Source organism: Carassius carassius, chromosome 19 (assembly GCF_963082965.1).
Source record: "Carassius carassius chromosome 19, fCarCar2.1, whole genome shotgun sequence".
NCBI classification, from domain to species: domain Eukaryota; kingdom Metazoa; phylum Chordata; class Actinopteri; order Cypriniformes; family Cyprinidae; genus Carassius; species Carassius carassius.
The window spans coordinates 25318361-25341971 of NC_081773.1; the positions used below are offsets into that span (position 1 = coordinate 25318361).

Here is a 23611-nt window from a genome sequence, read left to right on the forward strand (position 1 = left end):
GTTCTTTGAAATGTCTTTTTTGTACACTCCATGTATCCACTTATTCTAACTTCCACTCACTTGGCGAAGGCATAGCTATTTTTTTTTAAATCATCTTAAATAGTCTTAAATAGTCATAACACACACCAATAAAACCAACGTTTATTCAGGCAATAATCTGTGAGATTTGGAGTCAGGTGAGGTTGAAGTGAACCTGCAGAACTTTCTTGTAATTGTTGTAACTTTGCCATTTTGAGTCAGTGTAATGTAATATATAATGTAATACTTAATTTTGCATTATATGCTCTTACCTGTACTTACCCAAGTACTGGAATCTAAGTACAGTGTACTTACCTAAGTACTGGAAGATACTACATGGGTTAGGTTCAGGGTTAGTACCTAGTTATTACCCAGTTATTACAATTACTACAGAATAACAAGTACATAGCATATACATGCAGAACTGGACTGTAAAATAAAGTGCTACCACATTTATTAATTTTTCATTTAACTTGTATTTATGCTGTGATTCATTTGTTATGTGCTTGTCATTTTTATTCTATTTAGCGTTATTTTTTATTTGGGTTTTATTTTGAGTAAATTTAGTACTTCTTACAAATTTCTAACTTCAAATTTCGTATGGTGGCCGAGAGCGCTCAACGTGCTACAAATGAAAAAACACATGCAAATAGAATAAAACACCTGCAAATTAAGAAAGCATCTTCATCTGTTTGACAGCACATGTGCTGCAAATGCTCACAACACAATCAAATGCAAATGTGCTGCAAAAACACAAACAGGCTGCAAATACGCACATACCACATCGGAAAAGTTTAAGGGAACCGCAACAAGTGACAAACCTGGCACATGCTTATCAATGTCTTCTGTAAAAGGTGAGATTTTTGTTTATTTTAACATCCTGATCATATAATTTTTTTTTTTTTTTGGAATATTATTAGCCTAAATAAGCTGACGATATACTACACAGTTACTGTAACTTTGAAATGTTATGTAAGCTGGCTACTTTTAGAACTTAAAAAAAATTAACCATGGTTTTACTATAAAAATAAATAAATAATTAGCCCATGTATTATATATTTATGTGTGTTTACTATTGTGTTTTTGCATTATTGGCAGACAATTTTCCCATTTAATATTTGAAACTTTATTTTAGAATATTATTAAATATTATTTATTATTTAATGTAAAGCTGCTTTGACACAATCTGTATTGTTAAAAGCGCTATATAAATAAAGGTTTCAAAACTTGAAGGTGACTTGAAGGTGTTACTGCAGTTAAACCATGTTAAATTAACCACACTAACCATACTTTACCATAGTATTTGTACAACCGTGATTATACAAATGGTAAAACATGGTTACTACACTTTTACTATGAAAAAAACATGGTTAATTTTCATAAGCATCGTTGGGTCTGTGCTATTGTTACATGTGCTGTCAAACTACTTAAGATGTTTTCTTAATTTGCTGGTGTTTTTTATTTCTATTTTTATTTTTTTTTCATTTGCATGTATTTCATTTGCATGTATTATTGCAGCACATTGAGCTCTTTTGGCCACCGTAATTCATTTAAATTCAATTTGAATTTCGTTTCAATTTTAATACGTTTTAATTTTCATTTACTAATTTTATGTTCAAATATCCCATCTCATATTGATCTTTATTTAGATTTGAGCTTTTTTCAATTAATGAAAATGATTTTAGGTTTAGTTAGTTACAGTTTTAGTTAACGCTAACAGTGCTTTCTTCTGTGGAACATCAATTTTCATTGTTTTTGTTCATTAATTGAAATTTAAATCAGTCAAATGGGATCCAATGTTGTCTGGACTCCAACATTTTTCAGATAATCTACTTTTTTTTTTACTTTGCAAATGAAATAAATGCATGGTTGTGCTTATAATGTGAGTTATAAACAGTGAGTAAATGATGACAGTTGTAATTTTTGGATGAACTATCCATTTATGAATGTTTAGTTAACACTGAATATGCAAACACACTTTTATTTATTTAGTTTTAGTTTTAATATATTCTGACCGATTTTTTTACTAAACATATTTTCACACCATGTTTGGCTGTTTGGTCATTTATATGAATTAATATGAGACAGTATTGTGCTGCGTTAGAAGCAAAGTGGAGAGAGATAGAAAAAGGAGCATTTTGGGAGCACTGCTTGACCAAGCGTAAAGCGTGATTAATTCAATAGGTACCACAGAGGAAGGGGCCAGAAGCTTTTTAGAGGAAGGGATGACCCACTTTCTATATCCTGTGCTTCAGCAAAAACTGAGCTTATCTACCACCGGCAAGAAATCAGACTTACGATTAACATAAAATAGAATTAAAATGTGTAGTATTTTAATAGCTAATTTTTAATCTGCTCATACTTTCTGGAAAGGCATCGGAAATGTGCTTGCAGTGTACCAGACACTCACACTCCGACATCAATAGAAAGTGGTTAAAAGGACACATGCCTTTTGAGGTACAGTAACATGAGTGTGTTTATGCATCCATTGCTTTTGCTCTGATGGCTGCTGTAATCAGCTCACAGATGTAGTAGTGTTCAGATGTCCGGGGTTTTTGCATGGGCCCTGTACACTTTTAGCAACTAAACACAGTTTTCACTATGTAGTCAATGTAAAAAAGGTTTTTCAAAATTGCAAATAAAGATTTTTGGAGTATGTTTTACAAGAAAATACTTATTCACGTGTTGGCGTTTCTTTGTAATTAATTGTAAATTAACCTTACAATTAATTTTTGTGTGAATTTTTTTATTTTATTTTCTACCTAGACACCCACCCACACAAGAAAAATCACACAAAAATTGCTAGTATGTGTGTGTGTATACAGTGTGTGTGTGTGTGTGTGTATATATATATATATATATATATATATATATATATACATATACATACATACATACATACATACATACATATATAAATATATATATATAAATATATATATATATATATATATATATATATATATATATATATATATATATATATATATATATATATATATATATATATATACAGTACAGACCAAAAGTTTGGAAACATTACTATTTTTAATGTTTTTGAAAGAAGTTTCTAATGCTCATCAAGCCTGCATTTATTTGATCAAAAATACAGAAAAAAAATGTAATATTGTGAAATATTATTACAATTTAAAATAAGTGTTTTTAAATGTATTATACTTTAAATTATCATTTATTTCTGTGATGCAAAGCTGAATTTTTAGGATCATTATCACATGATCCTTTAGAAATTATTCTAATATGATGATTCATTATCAAAGTTGGAAATAGTTCTGCTGCTTAATATTTTTTCAGAACATGTGATACTTTTTTAGGATACTTTGATGAATAAAAAGTAAAAAAAAAAAAAAAGATGCTATGTTTTTAAAATATAAATATTTTGTAATAACAATATACACTACTGGTCAGTAATTTGGGGTCAGTAATTTTTTCTTTCTTTCTTTTTTTTTTAATAAAATCAATACTTTATTCAGCAAGGATGTGTTAAATTGATAAAAAGTGATAGTAAAGAAAATATATTATTAGAATATATATTATTCGAATTTTTATTTTTATTTTGAATAAATGCAGTTCTTTTTAACCTTTTATTCATCAAATATATTAGACAGCAGAACTGTTTCCAACACTCATAATAAATCAGAATATTAGAATGATTTCTAAATGATCATGTGATAGACTGGATGTTACATGTGACACTGAAGGCTGGAGTAATGATGGAAAATTCAGCTTTGCATCACAGGAATAAATTATATTTTTTAAAGTATATTCAAATAGAAAACTATTATTTTAAGTTGTAATAATATTTCACAATATTACTGTTTTTTCTTGTATTTTTGATCAAATAAATGCAGGCTTGATGAGCAGAAGAAACTCAAAAACGTTAAAAATAGTTTCCAAACTTTTGGTCTGCACTGTATGTATATATGTATGTATATATGTATGTGTATGTATGTGTGTGTGTGTATATATATATATATATATATATATATATGAATTTAAGGATAACATGTGCCTCTTTTATGTCACCTCAAAATATACAAAGAAAGGAGCACTTTAAAAATGTAGTCCTTCAGGCATTCTTAACGGTTCACTAAACATGATCATCTAAGTAATAACATTCATGTTATTCATGCAGCTTTTCACTGAAGCACCAGATATGGAGCATTAGCATCACATAAACGATAAGATTGTCTTTCCTCAATCCAAATTTGGTGTATTTGTAAAGTTGCCACAAGGAGTTCGCGCTTCGCCCACAGCCTCTGTGCTGTTTGTTGTCTTACAGGCTGATTTAATTAGATAAGATTTCATGTGGGGTTGAACTTGAAGGCATTTGAGATTCAAGTCATCTGAGGTGGATGAAACACTACACTGAGTCATGAGGAGAAGTGTGGAGGATTGTATGCTCTCCGTCACCAAGCAGATAAATACAGTTGTCACTCCTTTTAATCCCGTTGCTTACAATGATATCTACATTCAGCAACAAATTAACTCAGGTACTTCTAATGTCATTTATACAGTGCAATCTTCCTTATTGCAATTTAAAGGATTTACTCCAGCATTTAAATGTGGTTGTGGCTTCCAAAACATTCTGCTGTGTTTGAGAGGGTCTACACACCATGACAGAAGATATTTCTACAATGAAAACATCGAAGAATAAAGCATCAAGTGTTGAATGCAACCCAATTTTCAATGTAATTATATTCTCTCTCTCTCTCTCTCTCTCTTCATTTTTCTTGTAGTGAATTGCTACATCGGTTCTCTGAATAAGACCTTGTTCAGAGTTCTTTTGATTTCCCATAAAAAGAGCTTCATATGAGCATACTTTTGAAAAAAAGAGTACTTATTACAGAAATAATATAATTTTAAAGGATATACTTAAATGTGAACTGAATGAAATGTTTTAGGAGACTCAGTTGCATGTAAATTCAATTAAATGAAAATGTATTGTAGGTTAAATTTATATCAATTACAGTTAGTTGAACTTAAGAGTGACCCACATAAGTAGGACCTAAGTATGTATATTTGTATAGCGCTTTTTACAAAACAAATCATTGCAACTTTACAGAAAATTAAGTTTGTACAATATTTAGTAGTAGCTTATAAGTGGTGATCAGTTTATGTGCAAAAATTCATATGTAATGTCATAAGTTTTATTTTCTTTGAAATAGGGTACTGACTAAACTAAAATATGCAGAGTTATTATAGTTAACTAAAACTAAAACAACAAAAAAGTAGTTTCTTTAAATAAAAAAAAAATGAATACAAAATAAATGTATGCTTAGATTTATTTTTTTATATTTCAGATAATTGCCAAGGTCTCATTTTCATTTAGTTTAACTTGATTTACTGTAATAGCTAAAACTAAAAGTGAAATAGAAATAAATAATTAAAAAACTATTTAGTAACAATGTAAAAAATAATTAGTGAAATTAAAACTGAAATGAACTAAAACTGAAAATATAAAAAATAAAAACTATGAATAAAAACTATAACAGTATGTCAGTGATACTAAAATAACGCTTCTTTAATGCTTTAACTTTTTTGACATTTCTTTAAATGCATTTGTGTTTATGTATTTGTATGCTGCAGTTTAGTAGATTTATTGATAAATTATCATCAATGTTACATGTGCTTTAGTATGTTAGTCAATACATCACAATAAGTGCACTTTAAAACATTATAAAATATTAAAACAATGATCGAAAATGTACTTTGGAGTAAAAGTTTAAATTTGATGTGGATTATGACAATGTGCAAGTTTTCATAAACTTTTAAAGTGTATTCTCTTTAGAAACTTTAAATACAGTTGCTTTTTATTACTTAAGTATTATATTATGTGCAAGTACTTTCACTTTGAGTACAGTTAAGCACACTTCTTGTTTTCCCAGGATTGGGGCTTGTTAAAATTGAGCGCTCTTGTTTGTAGGAGTACAAGCCGGTTCACTTGTGTCCATTTGTTTTGCTGCTTCTGTGTGCTCTTAGCTCAGATTAGATTTTTTATGCAATCTGTGCTAAGCAGGAGATTTGCGGACAGCTGGCAGCTCATCTCATATACCCCTGTGAATCTCTTCTTATCCTTCCTCTGTTTTTTCTATGCATCTCTTACACATAACCTGACAATTTATGCTTAAAACTTAGCTCCGCACATCTCTTTCTTGAGCGCGTACACTATTTGTCTTTCAATATGCTTTTTTAATGGTCACCATCCTTCACGTTTTGCTCTGTCTTTATCCTGCGCTTCATTTGAAGGTCTGGCAGCTGTACTGGAGCAGCTTAATGTTTCAATCTCTCAATCGTTGTTGATCTCCAGACCCACATGTCGGCGTAAATCACCGAAAAAGGGACAGGTCTGAAGCTGTGCTGAGGAGTTAGGATTCGGCCTCTCATCAGAGCACAGACAGATACTCATTATACGGCTGAGCATGAGAACTCATCAGAGGGATCAGAGAGACAGAACATACAGATTCGATTAAGCTGAATATTATGAATTTTTACACAAAATGGAAAATAAGTTGTTTTATATGACCTTGTTTATGGTAAACCCATAGAAATCTGCAGTTTCACACAGAATTGAATGGACTTGATGCTTCTGGCTGAAAGTGCAACTAAATGATCCTCAATAATACGTTTTTAATAAAATGTTTAATTGAAATTTTTAAATTCAATTATTTGAGATTTGGGTTTTATGTATGTTGTTTTAATTTTGTTTCATAACTATGATAACTAACACTGAATTAATTTGGACCCAAATGTGTAGAATTATATTTATTTGGGTAAATTTTATGCAGATTCTATCTTTGCCTACTTGTAATATTGTCATGGTGTGTTTGTGTTGAGAGCCTTTTTAAGCACTGGGACATTGATGCTGTAAAGTCTAGGTTCCTAATGCATTTATTTTTATTGATTTATTATTAATAAGTAATTAACTAGATCAGTTTGGTTGGGATGTCGCTTTTGTAAGACATGCATCTTCTTACGCTCACATTATAGCCCATGAAATATTTGGCTCAGCAGTGCAGCAAAGCCGAATGATCGCAGCAGCTTATAGATTATGAAAATATTTTGAGGTTACTGCCTGGCAATAAACATGATATTAAGTTGACTTTAATTACTTGTAAAGTGCTCCCTCTTGTGTTCAAACTATGCATTCAAAAGGCTATTAATTACGTTGCAGTGTAGAGTTAAAAGAATTTTCCATATTCAATACAATACTAACAACCATTCTACTAATGTCCATACTAACAGCATAATGTTGATTATCACAGAAAACTATCAGGAAAAAAAGCAGTCATGCTCACAGTAAGGTAATTTCAATGAAAATTCACCAGTTAATAAAACACATTGTACAAAAAATGTATGGCCACAGAACTTAAATAAATGTTAACATGAGACTAGGGAGTTATATTCAATCTTTACAAACACTGTATGCTTTCTTCTCAAAGTGTTTTATTTGCATTCAATTTTTTTTTTTTTTAATAATACATCATAAGAAATACTTTTATTTTGCAAGAATGCATCGAATTGATCAAAAGTGACAGTAAAGAAGACATTTATGTTACAAAAGGCATTCTGTAACATAAAGAATGCTTTTCTTTAAGCATTCTTTATGTTACAGCGTTCTTTTAATTCTGAGCTTTCGCTCCTGAGCAGAGTCAAGCATTCTGCGACCATCTTGGTTTCTCATTTGGAAGTCTATGGGCTCTTCATGACTCTTGTCTGTGATTATCCCATCCCCCCCTGCAGGTGACTGGTTGGCTGCTGTACCATCTTTCTCGTCCTACTCCTGGGGATTTCCTGTCACGTGACCATATTCCTGCTTCACCTCCACTCCTAGTATGGAACCCAACAAAGTCCAGTCAGAGGGCGGGCTGAATGTGACCCTGACCATCCGGCTTCTCATGCACGGCAAGGTAAGTTGAGCCCGCAGAGCAGCACAGAGGGAGGTGGATGGGGGTGGGCTTGTGATGTCACTGCTGTGTGCCTCAGGGATCTGTCCTCTCCTGACCCACTGTTTCAGGCCAAGGTGAACCAGGGGTTGTCAGCACCAGTGACCTTTTAGACTCATTAAATCTCAGTAAACAAGGAATGAATATAAAACGTAGCCATTTTCATGAGGAAATGTGTTCATATACTGGTTCATATACGTGTTCATATCATTTATTGGTTCTTTTTTTTTGCAGGAAGTTGGAAGCATCATTGGAAAGGTATGCTAAATACTGATTATATATATATAAATACAGTATATATATAATACTCTGTGTTTGTGTATATGTTTTTTTTTAAGCACTGAATCAAATTCTCCGCTCTTCTTTTTGCTACAGAAAGGGGAAACGGTCAAGAAGATGCGTGAAGAGGTATTCGTTTTATCCAAAATCCTCTTGTTCTGTTGAGATTTCACTTTCTTTAATCCCACTGACCTCAGTGTTGTTTGTGTAAGAAATATTAGTAGTCATTTGAAATTAACTTATTACCCTTTTTAAAAATGAGACCGATTAAAATTGCACATTTAAGTGTGTTTTTGAGCAATTAAAAAAGCAGAACAAGAATATGAGGGTTAACTTGACTTTTGGCATCCTACAGAGCGGCGCTCGCATCAACATCTCGGAAGGAAACTGCCCTGAGAGGATCGTCACCATCACTGGACCCACAGATGCCATCTTTAAGGCCTTCGCTATGATCGCATACAAGTTTGAAGAGGTGCTGTCCTGAATACAGTATATGAAAATCTCACTTAACACAAACCACTTTGACGAAACTATTCATAAATGTTTTGATGTGATGGTAATGGTGCTGTAGGTTTCTGTGTTTTCTGCCACATTAAAGTTGTATTATCTACTATCTGCATTATTCATTTCTGACATTTCTTCAGGATATAATCAACTCCATGAGCAACAGCCCAGCCACCAGTAAGCCCCCTGTCACTTTGCGCCTCGTGGTGCCCGCCAGTCAATGCGGCTCCCTCATCGGCAAAGGAGGCTCAAAAATCAAAGAAATGAGAGAGGTATGAAACTTTACCCAGCTGTAAGTCTTATTTTCTGATCATGGATTGTCAGATCTCTTTTACTGGCTTATGAACTTGCCAAAGCCACTAAACTCACAAATATATACAAAACAATGTATTAACATCTCACTGGACACATCCTGTTCTCAGTGTAATCAAGTTACTGCTCAGTCTTTCTATCCACCAAGAGTTGCTTTATCTAAAAAAGGCTGAAGGCCCCTGGTGTATGGAAATCACGGCATTGCTGATTTCGTTCTTCACTTTTAAAGACTTAGACGGAAACATATGCTTGCATGCAAATCCGTGTATCATTCGTTCTTTCGTTTTTCTAATTGAAACCAAAAATGGAAAAATAAAAAAACGACTTGTTTTTTAAAAATCTGTTTCCAAAACGAAAATGAAAAAACGGATAAAGATTCGTTTTCCGATTTTCAAATTTGTGCTTATATCAAAAATAAAAAAAACGGATATCAAGCGTGTGTGTTTCACTTTGGTGTTTTCGTCTGGTGCTAGTTAGTGACGGTCGTTCTTGAACGATTCGGTCATTTTAAACGAATCTTTAATGTGACTCGGGAAGAACGAGTCGTCTCTGGGAGTGATTCGTTCAGTCGCATATGGTTCTAGTTCACCTTTTTCTAGTTCACCGGAAAGAGAATTGATTAGTTCTTTTTTTATTTGATTAATGCCAATGTACCAAAGATAAAAGTACAGATAGGTAATGTCAATATTGCATACAAAGAAGTGGCATTATATGCGAAGCACCATTTACAGACGTATGTAAACATAAAAATAAATAATACTAATCGAAAACTTAAATAGCATTGAAAAGATTAAACATTTTTGACAGCCTTAAGATTTTTGGAAGATTAAATAGTTTGGATATACTGTTGAACCTCTTTTAAAAAAAAAACAAAAAACAATATATAATGGATTTTGATGAGTGAATTTACTGCGGTGAATATGACATTTTGCAAGAAGTCATAATTGGTTAATAATGAAATATACATTAATTTTGTCTTTTTGAATATTAAAGAAGCCAAACAGTACATCCTTAAAAAGCAGAGAGAAACCCTGTAGCACACTGCGATAGATAACATTAGAGAATTCATTCCAAAATAGCTGTGTGTGAGGACAATCCCAAACAATATGTATATCAGTTTCATTAGGGTCTCCACAAAAACAACAGCTTGTATCTATGTCTGATTTAAACCTTTTCAAAAAGCTGGGTAAAATCTGTGTAACAATTTGAATGAGATTTCTCTAACCTTGTTAGTTATTATATATTCCAAAGACAGAGTCCATACTTTTTTCTCATCAATATGATCAACCACATTCCTCCAATAAGACACCACATATGGAGTTGTTACACGCTCCTTTTGAAAAAGCGATCTAATCTTATAGTTACGTGATGAAGGATACTGGACAAAGTCGTGGCCTAGTTGTTAGAGTGTTTGACTCCTAACCCTAGGGTTGTGGGTTCGAGTCTTGGTCTGGCTATACCGCGACTGAGGTGCCCTTGAGCAAGGCACTGAACCCCAACTGCTCGCCAGGTGCCGCAGCATAAATGATGAACACTGCTCCGGGTGTGTGTTCACAGTGTGTGTGTGTTCACTGCTGTGTGTGTGCACTTTGGATGGGTTAAATGCAGAGCACAAATTCTGAGTATTGGTCACCATACTTGGCTGAATGTCACATCACTTTTTCACTTTCATGTAACAAAATGCATAGTTTTCCTACTGGGATTTCAAATGGGTGTAAAGATAAAGTGCTGGATGATCTAATGAGTCCCTTGAAAGCGTAACAACTCCTTTAGGAATAGTGTCCATGATGATGGAGAATTCTTTGGGAGTTACTGGAAAATTACATTTACATAAGAATTTTTTGTGACTTAAAATAAGACCTTCCAAGTTAAAGAACTAGGAAACAACCAACATAGATTTCCAAATGAGGTACGGCTGAGACGTGCTTAAAAATGATTGACCATGCAAGTAATGCCTGTTTATGAAATTTGGTTAAATTGTAAGGGATTCTAGCAATATTGTAAATACAGATCAATAGGAAAGGGAGACCACCAAATTTGGAAAAGTAGTCATTGGGGATAAAAATCCGTATTGAGTTTGGATTACACAAACACTGTCTTATCCAATTAATTTTGAAAGTGTTGTTCAAAGAAGAGAAATCAAGGAAATTAAACCCATCATAATCATATGTGTTCATTAATAAGTACTCTTTATTACCTTTGTTACAACATTCAGTGTATAGAAAATAACCATTATGACAGAAATTTGTACATTTATAAACTGTAAGAAGTAAAAAGCTTAGAAATGCAATAACTGTAAGAGTAAATAATAATTATAATAATGATGATGATAATAATAATGATTAGGCACCTGTTTGTAAGGAAGCATGTAAATTCATCCATCCAATGCTGTCACGTCACGTGACAAAAGAACGAATGATAGGATAAAGCCTTTTATACAGTCTTTATTATTATTATTATTATTATTATTATTATAATTATTAAACAATACAAACATTAAAACATTAAGGCAATACACTTAAAACCATAAAGACAAATAATAATAATAATATACACAGAGATTTGTTGCCAGGGTAACTCCAGTCTATGGTCAAAGCTTATGGGTCTGTCACGTGAGGAGCGACTCGAAAACCCGAAAGACTCAAGAGATGAACTAATCAATTCTCTAACACCGGCACCCACTGCATTGACTGAAACAGGTGAACTAGACCAGGGGTTTTCAAACTGTGGGTCGCGACCCACTCGTGGGTCACGGAATGGAACAAGGTGGGTCGCACAAAGTCACTTGGCTGCAGCTAATTTTGCGTTTCAATGACACACAGACACTAACACAGTTCAGTCTAGGGCTGCACGAATGTGACGAGTGGGGCGGGGCCTAGTGCCATGGGAACAGAGCTAGGCCGGTGGAGTGATTGGGAAATGAGCAACACTCACCGGTCTCAAGAACCACGGAGGAGATCGGAAAGAAAAGAGGAGCGATGACAGTGAAGGACGAGAGAGGACCAGGCCTGGGTTTTATTTTGTGTTTGTTTTTTATTTGTGCACGGCAGTCATCCGAGAGGGGCTGTCGCGCTGTTTTGTGTTTATTTGGTTATTAAAACTTTGTTTGATTGTCCGCCGGTTCCCACCTCTTTCCACGAAGGAGTCATCGAGGCGGTGGGCTGGAGTGAGTTCGCCCCCCCCCCCCCCCCCCCCCGGCAACTCACTCCAGCCCACCACATCGAGCACCCTCGGCGGCAGACTCCTTCGCCCTGCTCGATGGCACTGCGGATTCACCCCAGCGGCGAAGGATCTTCGGCAGCGCGCCCCTCCTTCCTCCCTGGCTTCGGCACCAGTGTAAAACATTAAAATCTTCACAATCACAGGAAGAAGGAGGCGGGAACTGGGAACCCACTCATCACAACGATATAGCCCACCAACATTAATAATGAACTGCAATATCCTTAGTGTGATTTTCAAATTGCAATTAAGTCCGTGTGCGTTGCGTGTTTTGAAGGTCTCAGAGCAATGTCATTAAAAGGTTCAATCGGTCTTTTTTTACCTATTTCACAATTATTTTAATCTCCAAACTGTTTTAGATAGTTCTGCTTTGCTTCTTATGCTTTTCTAAAAAAGTGTTGGATTGTGCTCCGTTCTCGCCGACACACACGGAAGGATCATGAATGCAACAAAACACAGCAGCGCAGATCACACTTCACTGGAGTGAGCCTGCTTCACGTTTTTATGGACACTACATATTTTAACGCCAGTAAACAAAAATTAAAACTTGTAAATTTGTAGTGAAATTTTCAGTTGTACTCTAAAATAAAATGGTTATTTTTCTTAAATACTTAATTTCTGTCATAAAAATTTTAAGTAAGATTAGGTTTAAAGTAATTTCACTCGTTGTTTTTTTTTTTTTTTTAATATTTTGGTGGGTCGTGAAATATATTACACTTGTCTAGGTGGGTCGTGGAATGGAAAAGTTTGGGAACCACTGAACTAGACTATTCCTGTACAGAAACTATAGAATTTTGCGCATGCGCGACTGAACGAATCACTCCCAGAGACGACTCGTTCTTCCCGAGTCACATTAAAGATTCGTTTAAAATGATCGAATCGTTCAAGAATGACCGTCACTAACTAGCATCAGACGAAAACACCAACGTGAAACACACACGCTTGATATCCGTTTTTTAAATTCTTGATATTAGCATAAATGTGAAAATCGGAAAACGAAGCTTTATCTGTTTTTTCATTTTGGTTTTGGAAACAGATAAAAAAAAACAAGTCGTTTTTTTATTTTTCCATTTTTGGTTTCAATTAGAAAAACGAAAGAACGAATGATACACGGATTCATGCAGATGGCAACATTTGTCCCAGCGTTCCCCTGAGAGCAGTGCGGTCTCAGAGCAGATCACACCATCATCAGCAGCGGATGCTCGCAATCATAGCCTGGTGTTTTTTCTTTTTCTTTTTCTCTCCAGTCCACAGGAGCTCAGGTGCAGGTAGCAGGAGACATGCTGCCTAACTCCACAGAGCGCGCAGTGACAATCTCCGGCACCCCGGAAGCCATCATCCAGTGTGTCAAACAGATATGTGTGGTCATGCTGGAGGTACAGTGTTGTACAGTGTTGTTTAAAGGATAAGAATGAAAAAGATTTCATTATTTACCACTCGTCATGTTGTTTTAAACCCATATGACTTTCATTACTCTGTTGAACACAAGAAGTTAAAAAAAGGGAAAATAAAGCACCTTCTGAACTTCTGAGCTGTACTAAGAATCTTGTGATACATATTCGTCAGTCATATATATAAATAAAACATGTAAGAGAATTATTGCACTCGAAATAAATCATGGCATGGTTTAAGTTATTAACTATTTATGTAATTGTATTTAAATAATCATATTTCAGTCAGAATGCATTCATGTAGATTGCTTAGTATAAATTAGTTCACTGTAAAAATTAAACGTATTCAGTTAAAAAAGGTATGAACGGTTCAGATATGGCTAACCGAGGAACAAGCCATATTCAATTAGTTAAAATGTATGAGATTGAAAGTAATACGATTTTTTTGATGATTGATAAACCTGGTTATTGTGTATTTAAAACATGTTGTTTAATGGTATTACAGAAATCCTACCTGTTTTTTACCTGTATGACTGACAAATATACATTGGACTTAGTTTATTAGTTTATTTTAAAACTATGCATTCCTACTGGATGGTAATTTTATATGCAATTCAAATACATATATCTGAAAAGTATGCTTAAATATTTTGTATCTGTTTTCTAAATGCATTTTATTGATCTTACTGTGAACTGTTCATCCATGCATGTGTTTTATACATCATGTGTCCCGTCTTCATCCAATCAACAACCAATGGATAGAACCAAGATAGAACCACACTACATTTATTTATTTTTTGATAATCGGTTTCTCTTTGATGTACATCGAAATATAGAAGAAAATGAACAAATTATTCTGTACATTTAGATCTTTTTAATGAATAAGCTGATCAAGTTCACTTATTGGCTTCAGAAGTTTTGGATATGGTGCATAAGTCGTGTTTATAATATTTTTATGATACAAAAAAGATGGCTTTGACTCCTTTTTAAAGCTGAAAAGTTGTATTCCCCATTCATTGTAATTGCTCAGAACAGAGCTATCAGTACGTACAGTACAACGTTTTCCTTTTGTGTCTCAGAAAAAGTAAGTCTGTTTTGGAACTCCACAATGCTGAGTAATGATGATTATTGTTTTGGGTGAAATCCATTCTTTATGACAATAACAATGGGATGGAAGCACAATCGTACACACAGCCACACTCCATTACAGCCACCCTGCCAAAGAGAGACTACATTGTTTTACTTGTGATAAATGAAACACAGCTTCCTTTGGCTTGCTTACGACTTCTCTCAGTTTATTGATTTAAATGTTATTCTTATCCACCAATGATGTGTAGGGCTGATTGATGAATTGTGCTCTGATTGGGCATTATTAAATGCTTTTCATTCTTGGCTTGTACAGCCACAGATATATTTCTAAAGTAATCAGATCACATGGGACTTTACAACAGGTACTGTCTCTTCCTTTGTGTGTAGCTGAAGTTTTAGAACAATTTTTTTACATTTGCAGATGCACAGATCAGTTCACTTAGTATTGTTCCCAAAATTCAGCTTGATTGGACCTTTCCAGTGTGATCAGATACACCTTTTAACATATGAAACTGCAAACTAAAACAGTGTATACTGCTCAGCCTTCATTTGGTGGTGTTCCCTTTCGAGCAAACCATTTTTATTTCCAGTGTGGAAAATGAACGCAAAATTCTCTTTCTCGACTCTTTTATTAGATTGGACTTGATTCAGACTTAAATAAACATGCAGTTATTAATAATTATAATTAAACATGCAATGTGATGAGGTGATTTAATCATGGCATATGACTGTTCAACACCTTTATTGCGTTATTACTGTTTTGAATTCAGAACTAATTAAAAAACGACTTCTAAAATACGGTATATACACTGTTTAAAAGTTTGGGGTCAGTTTTTTTATTTTATTATTATTGTTTTTTTAAGAAAATACATATGTTTATTTTTCAAGGTTGCCGTAAATTGGTCAAAAGTGACAGCAAAGACATTTATAATGTTATGAAAGTTTTGTATTTCCAGATATATTTTATTTAAACTTTGTTGTTTCTATTCTATTTCTATTTTATTTTATATCTTATCATTTTATATTTAACTTTGTTAACTTTTTTTTATTTCTAAGAATACTGCAAAAAAAAAAACTTTTCCACAGACCAAAAAATAAATAAATAAATAAATAAAAATAAGATTAACCGTTCAACTTGATCTCAACATGAATAAATGTTTCTGTAGCATCAGTTACAACACATTAGAATGATTTCTGGAGGATCATATGACACTGAAGACTTGAGTATTGATGCTGAAAACTCAGCTTTGCTAGCACAGGAATAAATTTAATTTTAAAATATCCAAACAGAAAACAGGTATTTTTAATTATAATAATATTTCACAATATAACTGTTTTTACTGTATTTTATATGAACATTTTTCAAAAACAATAAAAATACTTACCAACCTCCAGCTTTTAAACAATGGTGTACTTCATTGTTTGAAGTCAATTCGAGGCCCTTCTCTGTTGACTTTTTGATGCACCACCTTGATATTTTTAGCTTGAATTTTTCCCACTTTGTTCCTGGTTTATGGATTTTTTTTCTGGATTAGACCATTTGAGCTTCACAACACACAGCCTAGAGAATACAAATCTTCAAGTGCTGGGGTCTCACGACATCTGTGCTCCTGCCTGACTTTTGTACAACTTCAACACAGAAACACTCCACCACGCACACCTGTCTACACCTGTCTCTTGGTCTAACGCTGTTTCTGCCTCTTACCTCTTCCCCTCTCCTAGTCCCCACCGAAAGGTGCCACCATTCCCTACCGTCCAAAGCCCGCCTCCACCCCCGTCATTTTTTCAGGTGGCCAGGTAAGAGCCGACCCGCTGGCGGCGTCCGCAGCCAACCTCAGCCTTTTACTGCAGCACCAGCCACTGCCTGTTAGTTCACTCAGGTTTTCTCACCTTCTCACTTGCATGCTGTCACACCATCCTAACCAGGGAAATGCCTGCAGAGAGAGAGAGAGAGAGAGGAGCTTTAGATTGTCAATAAGAGTTCAGATCGGACTCAATAAGGAGAGTCTGCCTTCTATTGCCATCCAAAAAGTCCATTTTAAGCAGAGATGAAAATGAAAAGAATGCATACTTTTTATGTTTTTGTATTTCTGCTGCACTAATGTATTCTAATGGTGCTTTTCCATTACCAGTACCAGCTCGACTCGACTCGGCTCGGCTCGCTTTTCGCTCCGTTCTCCATTGCAGATAGTACCTCCACAATAGTACCTGATTGTCATAGCGACGCTGCAGGAAACTGCCGTGACGTAATCTTCTACGCGACACACACCCGCTACCCACACACACAGGACAATGGAGGAAATCGAGTGCATGTTGTTTTTGATCCTCGGGATATATTGGATATATCACGCAATCTCTGGCCAAACTTTTTAAAAATGGCGGGGTTATTCTGGATACTCTCTGGATACTATTGCTGGCACGTGTAATGATGACGCAGTGAATAGTGACGATTCTCTCTGACCAATCAGCAGTCTGCTGTGTTTTCACGTCACATTATAGTATCGCCTCAGCTCGCTTGGAACCTCGCCGGAGGTGGTACGAAAAAAAGTACCTGGAAGCCGGTACAGTTACAACTTTTACACAGTGGAAAACCAAACAGAGCCGAGTCGAGGCGAGCCGAGGCGAGCTGGTACTGTGTAGTGGAAAAGCGCCATAAGAGGTTTTAGAAGACTTTAGTTCACTTTAAATTCACTTTGCAAGTTATAACATGCATTTGTGTGCAGTTATGTACATTTTTGAACTCAAGTGCTTCGATTTCATTTCATTTTCATATTTTGCCCCATTACAAGTTACTGTAAAAAGAGAAAGCATGAAAGCATTTGGGATGAGGTGCATATTTATAAGGAGTGAAAAACTCTACACATATTCATGCAGCTGACTGCCTTAGAATTCTGCGTGAAGGTCAATAAATTAGGACAAATCTAATCATATCAATGTTCTTATTTTTCTTCACTTACACTTTCCCTGCACATTCAAACAGAGTTATGTTTCAAATGTAATTATTCTCTTCAGGAAATCAACCTTCAGAAACCTTAGAAGATTTTGAATATCAGACTGGGATAGAAAGATTATATTTCAACACTGAAAAATACAAAATTGCATTCCTCACCTTTCACATGCCAATGATTGCGTTTCGGCTGCTTTGAGTGTATCTGAATTCTCGACTGATGTTGTTCAGCCTTATTGCAAAAGAAACTCCTCCCTCTCAGAGCAAATATCATATCCTTTTAATATTTTCAAAGCTTGAAGTGTAACATCACAGGATGTGTGTAAGAAAGTCTCGATAGAGTTTGTCGACCTGGATTTGAATTAATTTGAGATTCCAATAAAACTTGAAAATGTCAAGTTATAAATATTGAAGGGATATGCTATCAAACATGGTTTTCAAAGTCATCCCAACTCATTTGCTAACCAACACAAAATACAATGTGTTTGTAATTTTTTTGCAACTAATCTAACATTCCTTTGATGATGAGTAATAATATCCTTTAACAAAGCTCTCTGCATCTTTTTAACGAAACTCATCCACAGACACTTCATCCAACATAACCATAGATGGCACATCATGGCTTTTTACATGAAATACAACACAAGTATCAGTGTGACACTTCAAGTTAATCTTCCTTTAGCTCTTATTTTTGAAAATATGATACTGCATTAAAAGAGGTTCAGAATAGTACGTACTGTAGAAAACTTAAAGGATGATATATATTTCGAAATAGATTTGCTTTTATTGTCAGGTATATCTACCTACCCAAGGAACGTGCTTGTTATTTGAAGACAGTATGAAATATATTTTAAGCACAGTGTGCACCTGAACAGACGCACAGATATGAAAAGCCAGGAGTGTTGCAAATTTGTGTAGAATAGCCTCAATTATTCAAAGCGCTGAATATTATTACTGTATAACTAGACATAAAAAATATTCACATCAAATATGAAAGAAAACTCAGCTTTTGAAACCAAATGTAAAATATTAATAGATCCTTTAGCGGTTATGAATCAGTTAGTTCTTGTGTTTAATGGGCCCTGCAGCCTTGCAAAAATGTTGATTCCATATTTCTTTTCTTTTTTTTTCTCTCTGTCTATCTTCACAGGCCTACACGATTCAGGGACAATATGCCATTCCACACCCAGATGTGAGTCCCCAGCCATCCACCCTCTTCCCCCCAGCACCGTCAGCAGTCTGCATGGCTCTGTAGTTTTCAGCGTGGACCTCTCTATTAATATTAAGCAGTAATATTAATATGACGTTTCTGATGTGTAATTTTGATCTAAAAATGCTCTCAACCTCAGCCCTCCGAAATGTAAACCAAACTTCTAAGGACTTGGCCTGTTGGAGGAAATGACAGTGTTTGTCATTTTCTAGAGAGTCCGCATAGAATTACATATAAGACGTGTCATCTTTGATTAGTGTTAAGCAAAATCTCCATTAAGCATATCAACATTTCTATGAGAAACATAATGCCGGGACTAAAAAGCATAATTTGTTTGCAGAGGCAGCTGGATTTGATGTTATATTGACATTAAAATTAGCAATTAATTAGATTTTTCAAAATGTTTCACTACAGTTGCATAACAGTTTTACATGCACAAAGCTGCATTAAAAGTGTACACTAAACTTCAAAAGTTAGTAAGATTTTAAGAAATGAATACTTTTATTCTGTATGCAGTTATTCAAAATTGATATTTTTTATATTATAATATATATATATATATATATATATATATATATATATACATGTATATATATATATATATATATATATATATATATACATGTATATATACACACATTACAAATAATTGCAAATTAAGCAAAAAAAATTTAGCAGCAAACTTTAGCAGTCCTCAACATTGATAATAAGAAGAAATGTTTATTGAGCAGCAGATCAGCAATTATTATTATTCATATTCATAAAGAATCATATGATAGTGAAGACTGGAGTAAAGGCTGCTGAAAATCCAGGTTCGCATCACAGGAATAAAATATATTAATAAAGTTATTTTATAATGTAATATTGCACAGTAATAGTGTTTTTAACTGATCAAATAAATGCGGCCTTCTTCAGCGTTAGGGACCTGTTTCAAAAACATAAAAAAATCTTTCTGACCCCTAACTTGTGAACAGAAGTGTATACAAGACGGAAAATGAGAAGGCAAATGTGGAAAAATAAAAGTACTGTTTGAAGACTCCAACACAACATCAAAATTACGCATCACACAGTTTGAGAACCACAGACTTGATCAAAATTTAATTTAATTTATTTATTTATAAAGCACAAATGAACACAATAAATATGCTGTACAGAAGAGAAAGGTAAAATAAAAAAGGAAAATGGAAGCACGCTCACAATCCAGATGCTATCAGGATTCTTTGATCCTGATAGCTGTGTTTTCCTCACTGATGATCTGAATCAATATCTTTCAGAGAGAAGCAGAGATGTCTTGTGTTAGTTCTTGTCATTTAGGATTGGCAGTGATTGATGCTTAGAGACGCTTCTGCTGACACTGCAATAACTCAAGTCAAGGTTGGACATCCCTTTCAACCTGCTTTAAACTCCGATGTAGAGGGTGTTCACACCAACACTCTGTTCAAGTCTGCTGTGGTTCAAAGACTGTTTGTAAAATAGGCTTGCGTGTCCTCTGAAGGTTACCCACGCACTTACAGTACATGTTCATATCTCTGATGGATAACGGTTCACTCGTGGTTCAACGCCATCTTCAAATGCGTTTAGTCTCTTTTGAGCCACTCGGGTTACAAAAAAGCATAAACTACACTTCCCTTTAATCTTAAAATGCTAATAGCTAATATTTTTTTCCCAAGACGGAGCTTATAACAGATCATTTAGCGATCAGATAAGATTAGCCCACCAAGTCAGGCCAAGTCCTACTAAAGTTTCTATCTCTTCAGCTATCTCTTGCTCTTCTTCCACCACAGTGTGTCATGGCTTCTTATCCTCTTTGTCTCTTTGTTCTAGTTTAGTTTCTTGATTTCTTGGTGTGACCTGTCTTATAACAATAACCTCTTAGCTCTACTGTCCCTCCAAACCCTCAGCAGTTGACCAAGCTCCACCAGTTGGCTATGCAGCAAACCCCCTTTACCCCCCTCGGACAGACCACCCCTGCTTTCCCTGGTACGTACCCACGAGCCCTTTTGAAGTTTCCTTCTCTTTGTACCTGTAGAGACGCTCTCTTCGTCTTTCTCTCTTTCTTTCCTTCTCGTTCAATGTAAAGCATCATGACATGCCCGTGGTGGTTGCTCTTAACTTTGTGGATTTTATTTGAGATTTTTGTGTTGTTTCTTTAAAAAAAAGTTACTGCATTTTATTTTATTTGTTAGTGTTTTCTACTTTGTGTTTTATCTTGTTCATTAGTTCTTTATTTTATTTGTTAGTGTTTTATTTGTTCATGTTTTGTTTTATTTTACTTGTAAAATAATTAAATTTTTTTTTTTTTTCAGTCCTTTTTATTTTTTTTGTTTGTTTTACTTTATTTGTTATGTTTTTTTATCTTATTTGTTTGTTTTTAGTGTTTATTTATTTTAAGTGTTTTATTTTTTATTTTTTGCATTTTTATATTATTTGTTAGTTTTAAGTGGCTTAATTATTTTTTTATTAAACAATATATCCATTAATTTTTTCATTCATCCTACCCATTATTTCTTTCTTATTTATTTTCTACTTTTTTGAACCTCAGGTTCAATTTCTGTAAAAATTACCTTGTTTTTTTTTTTTTGTCAACTTTTTTTGAAGCGCCTAATCTTCTACTGCTAAGACCTTGGATAAAAGATAGAGAGGTTTTCCTGCTTATGCAACATTGTCACGTACAGGGGACTAATGGTGTAGAATTTGATGCTTTAAAGGAATTACCAATGGCACAAAATGTGTTATTTCCTGCCCTTCAGAATCCGGCATAAGAGCAGCATATCAGTGTTTAGATTTTACAGACCACAACACATCTCATTACGTATTCATCTTGATAAACACTGCCTTATTCAAGCTCAGAATAAACCTATTACTAAGGGCAATATGTGCAATATGTTGCTATTCACACATACCTGTATATCAAACATATCTCAGTATTTGTTTTTGTTAGACCAAGTATATATTGTAGGGAAGTTTGCCTTGACAGAAGACAAGATGTGGGAACCGTTAGAGATATTTATGTTAGTTTAAGGTGAAAAAATGCCTCCATATAAAAGCCTCATGAGGACTAAGAGTTCCTCGCACTCTGCACCTGGTCCATTAAGGCCAAAGTCTTCTAAAGCTCACACTGAGTGTAGACACTTTCCAGCGTGTGTGTGCAGTGCTGTTTATCCTAGGCTGTCTCTCGAGCTTCCCTCTGCTCTCTGATCCAGGTCTGGATGCCAGTCCCCCGGCCAGTACTCATGAACTCACCATTCCCAATGATGTGAGTATAATGATTGATGCTCCATTTTGACTTTTCAATTTATTTGAGAATAAATGTCTGTTGTACAGTTCAGGTCAGGGTCTTTTATGAACATTGGTCTAGAAATGTATCTTATTATTACCAACTACAAAAACAGTTGCGGTTCTTAATATTTTTGTGGAAACTGTAATACTTTTTTTTTCAGGATTCTCGGATGAATAGAAAGTTCAAAAGAACACCATTTACTCATTGATAGATAGCAAAAATTTTAAAGTCTTTACCAACACTTTTTAACAATTTAAAGGTGCTGTATGTAAGTTTTTGACTCTACTAAAGCATAAAGTACCATAATATGTTTACAGATTTAAGAAACATGCTGAGTTAACATACTTGTTTATCTGAAAAACAGTTATTCTCCTTTGGAAATGTGCATTCCAGGCCGGAATGTCAGTCTTTGTTTTGGTTTGTGAAACCCGCCTGCTGCCAGTTTACCCAATTGTGTTTCGGCACCCCAGGTTGCCAGTTGGCAGAAACAGAGCGTATTTCATTTAATTCATTGTCAAGTGCGTTTGTTCCTATTGGTGTCATCAATCTGGCAACCTGCGTGTGCGTCAAGTCCGAGAAGGAGGGGCCAGGTGGAAAAACCCTCTCCAAAATGTTTAATTTGGACTGCAATACCTTGTTCAACCACTCAGTGTCAATCCTACATACAGCACCTTTAATGCAAGTCACCATGCTGAATAGAAGTATCTTTTTTTTTCAACAGTAGTGTAAGTTTCGATTCAATGTTTCAAGTTTCCATCTTTAGTTTATCCAGTGGGATCTTATTTGATTCTTCTTTGAATCCATGCTTCCAAATGATAAAACAATTAATTATAAAAATTAGCATTTTTACGTGGTTTAGTTTTCTGTCACAAAACTATTCCATGGCAGATACTAGAAAAAGAAGCATACTTGCTGTTATCAAACTGTGTTTCCTATTTGACAGTCCTTTAATAACCTTTCCGCTTTCTTCCCAGCTAATAGGCTGCATTATCGGGCGCCAGGGAACCAAAATCAACGAGATCCGTCAGATGTCTGGAGCGCAGATCAAAATAGCTAATGCCATGGAAGGGTCATCAGAGCGCCAGATCACCATTACAGGAACCCCCGCCAACATCAGCCTTGCCCAGTACCTCATCAACGCAAGGTGAGCCAGTCAACGTTTCACAAAAGTGTTTCCAATTTCTTCCATACTGCAGTAACATAACATATTTATGATGTTCGAAGTCGACACAGTTTCTAAAAAGCAGCTCACATAGGATATTCACACTGTGTACAGAGCAGTGTATTTGGGGAATCAGAGATATCTAGCCACAGGACCTTTAAATCTGTTCTTGTGTGTGATGTGGAGGCTTGCAGGGTAGTGGCCGGGGCCAAACTAATGCATATTGCTTTCCCACG

At 34.7% G+C, this 23611-nt stretch overlaps 1 protein-coding gene across 10 annotated transcripts in view; it reads left to right on the forward strand.

The window, feature by feature from the left end:
- The window catches only part of LOC132095467 (poly(rC)-binding protein 3-like), a 69039-nt gene that overhangs the window by 40143 nt on the left and 5285 nt on the right, over positions 1 to 23611 (forward strand). For 4 of the 10 annotated variants that reach the window (XM_059500497.1, XM_059500498.1, XM_059500502.1 and 1 more), the window contains 11 exons: positions 7780 to 7946; positions 8217 to 8240; positions 8358 to 8390; positions 8617 to 8733; positions 8906 to 9037; positions 13544 to 13672; positions 16499 to 16642; positions 18874 to 18915; positions 20835 to 20913; positions 22137 to 22189; positions 23188 to 23357. In XM_059500497.1, the coding sequence (XP_059356480.1) occupies positions 7872 to 7946; positions 8217 to 8240; positions 8358 to 8390; positions 8617 to 8733; positions 8906 to 9037; positions 13544 to 13672; positions 16499 to 16642; positions 18874 to 18915; positions 20835 to 20913; positions 22137 to 22189; positions 23188 to 23357 (998 nt within the window). In that variant the 5' untranslated portion in view covers positions 7780 to 7871. The remainder of the gene's footprint in view (positions 1 to 7779; positions 7947 to 8216; positions 8241 to 8357; positions 8391 to 8616; positions 8734 to 8905; positions 9038 to 13543; positions 13673 to 16498; positions 16643 to 18873; positions 18916 to 20834; positions 20914 to 22136; positions 22190 to 23187; positions 23358 to 23611) is intronic. The other 6 variants (XM_059500500.1, XM_059500503.1, XM_059500504.1 and 3 more) reach the window with 3 other exon arrangements.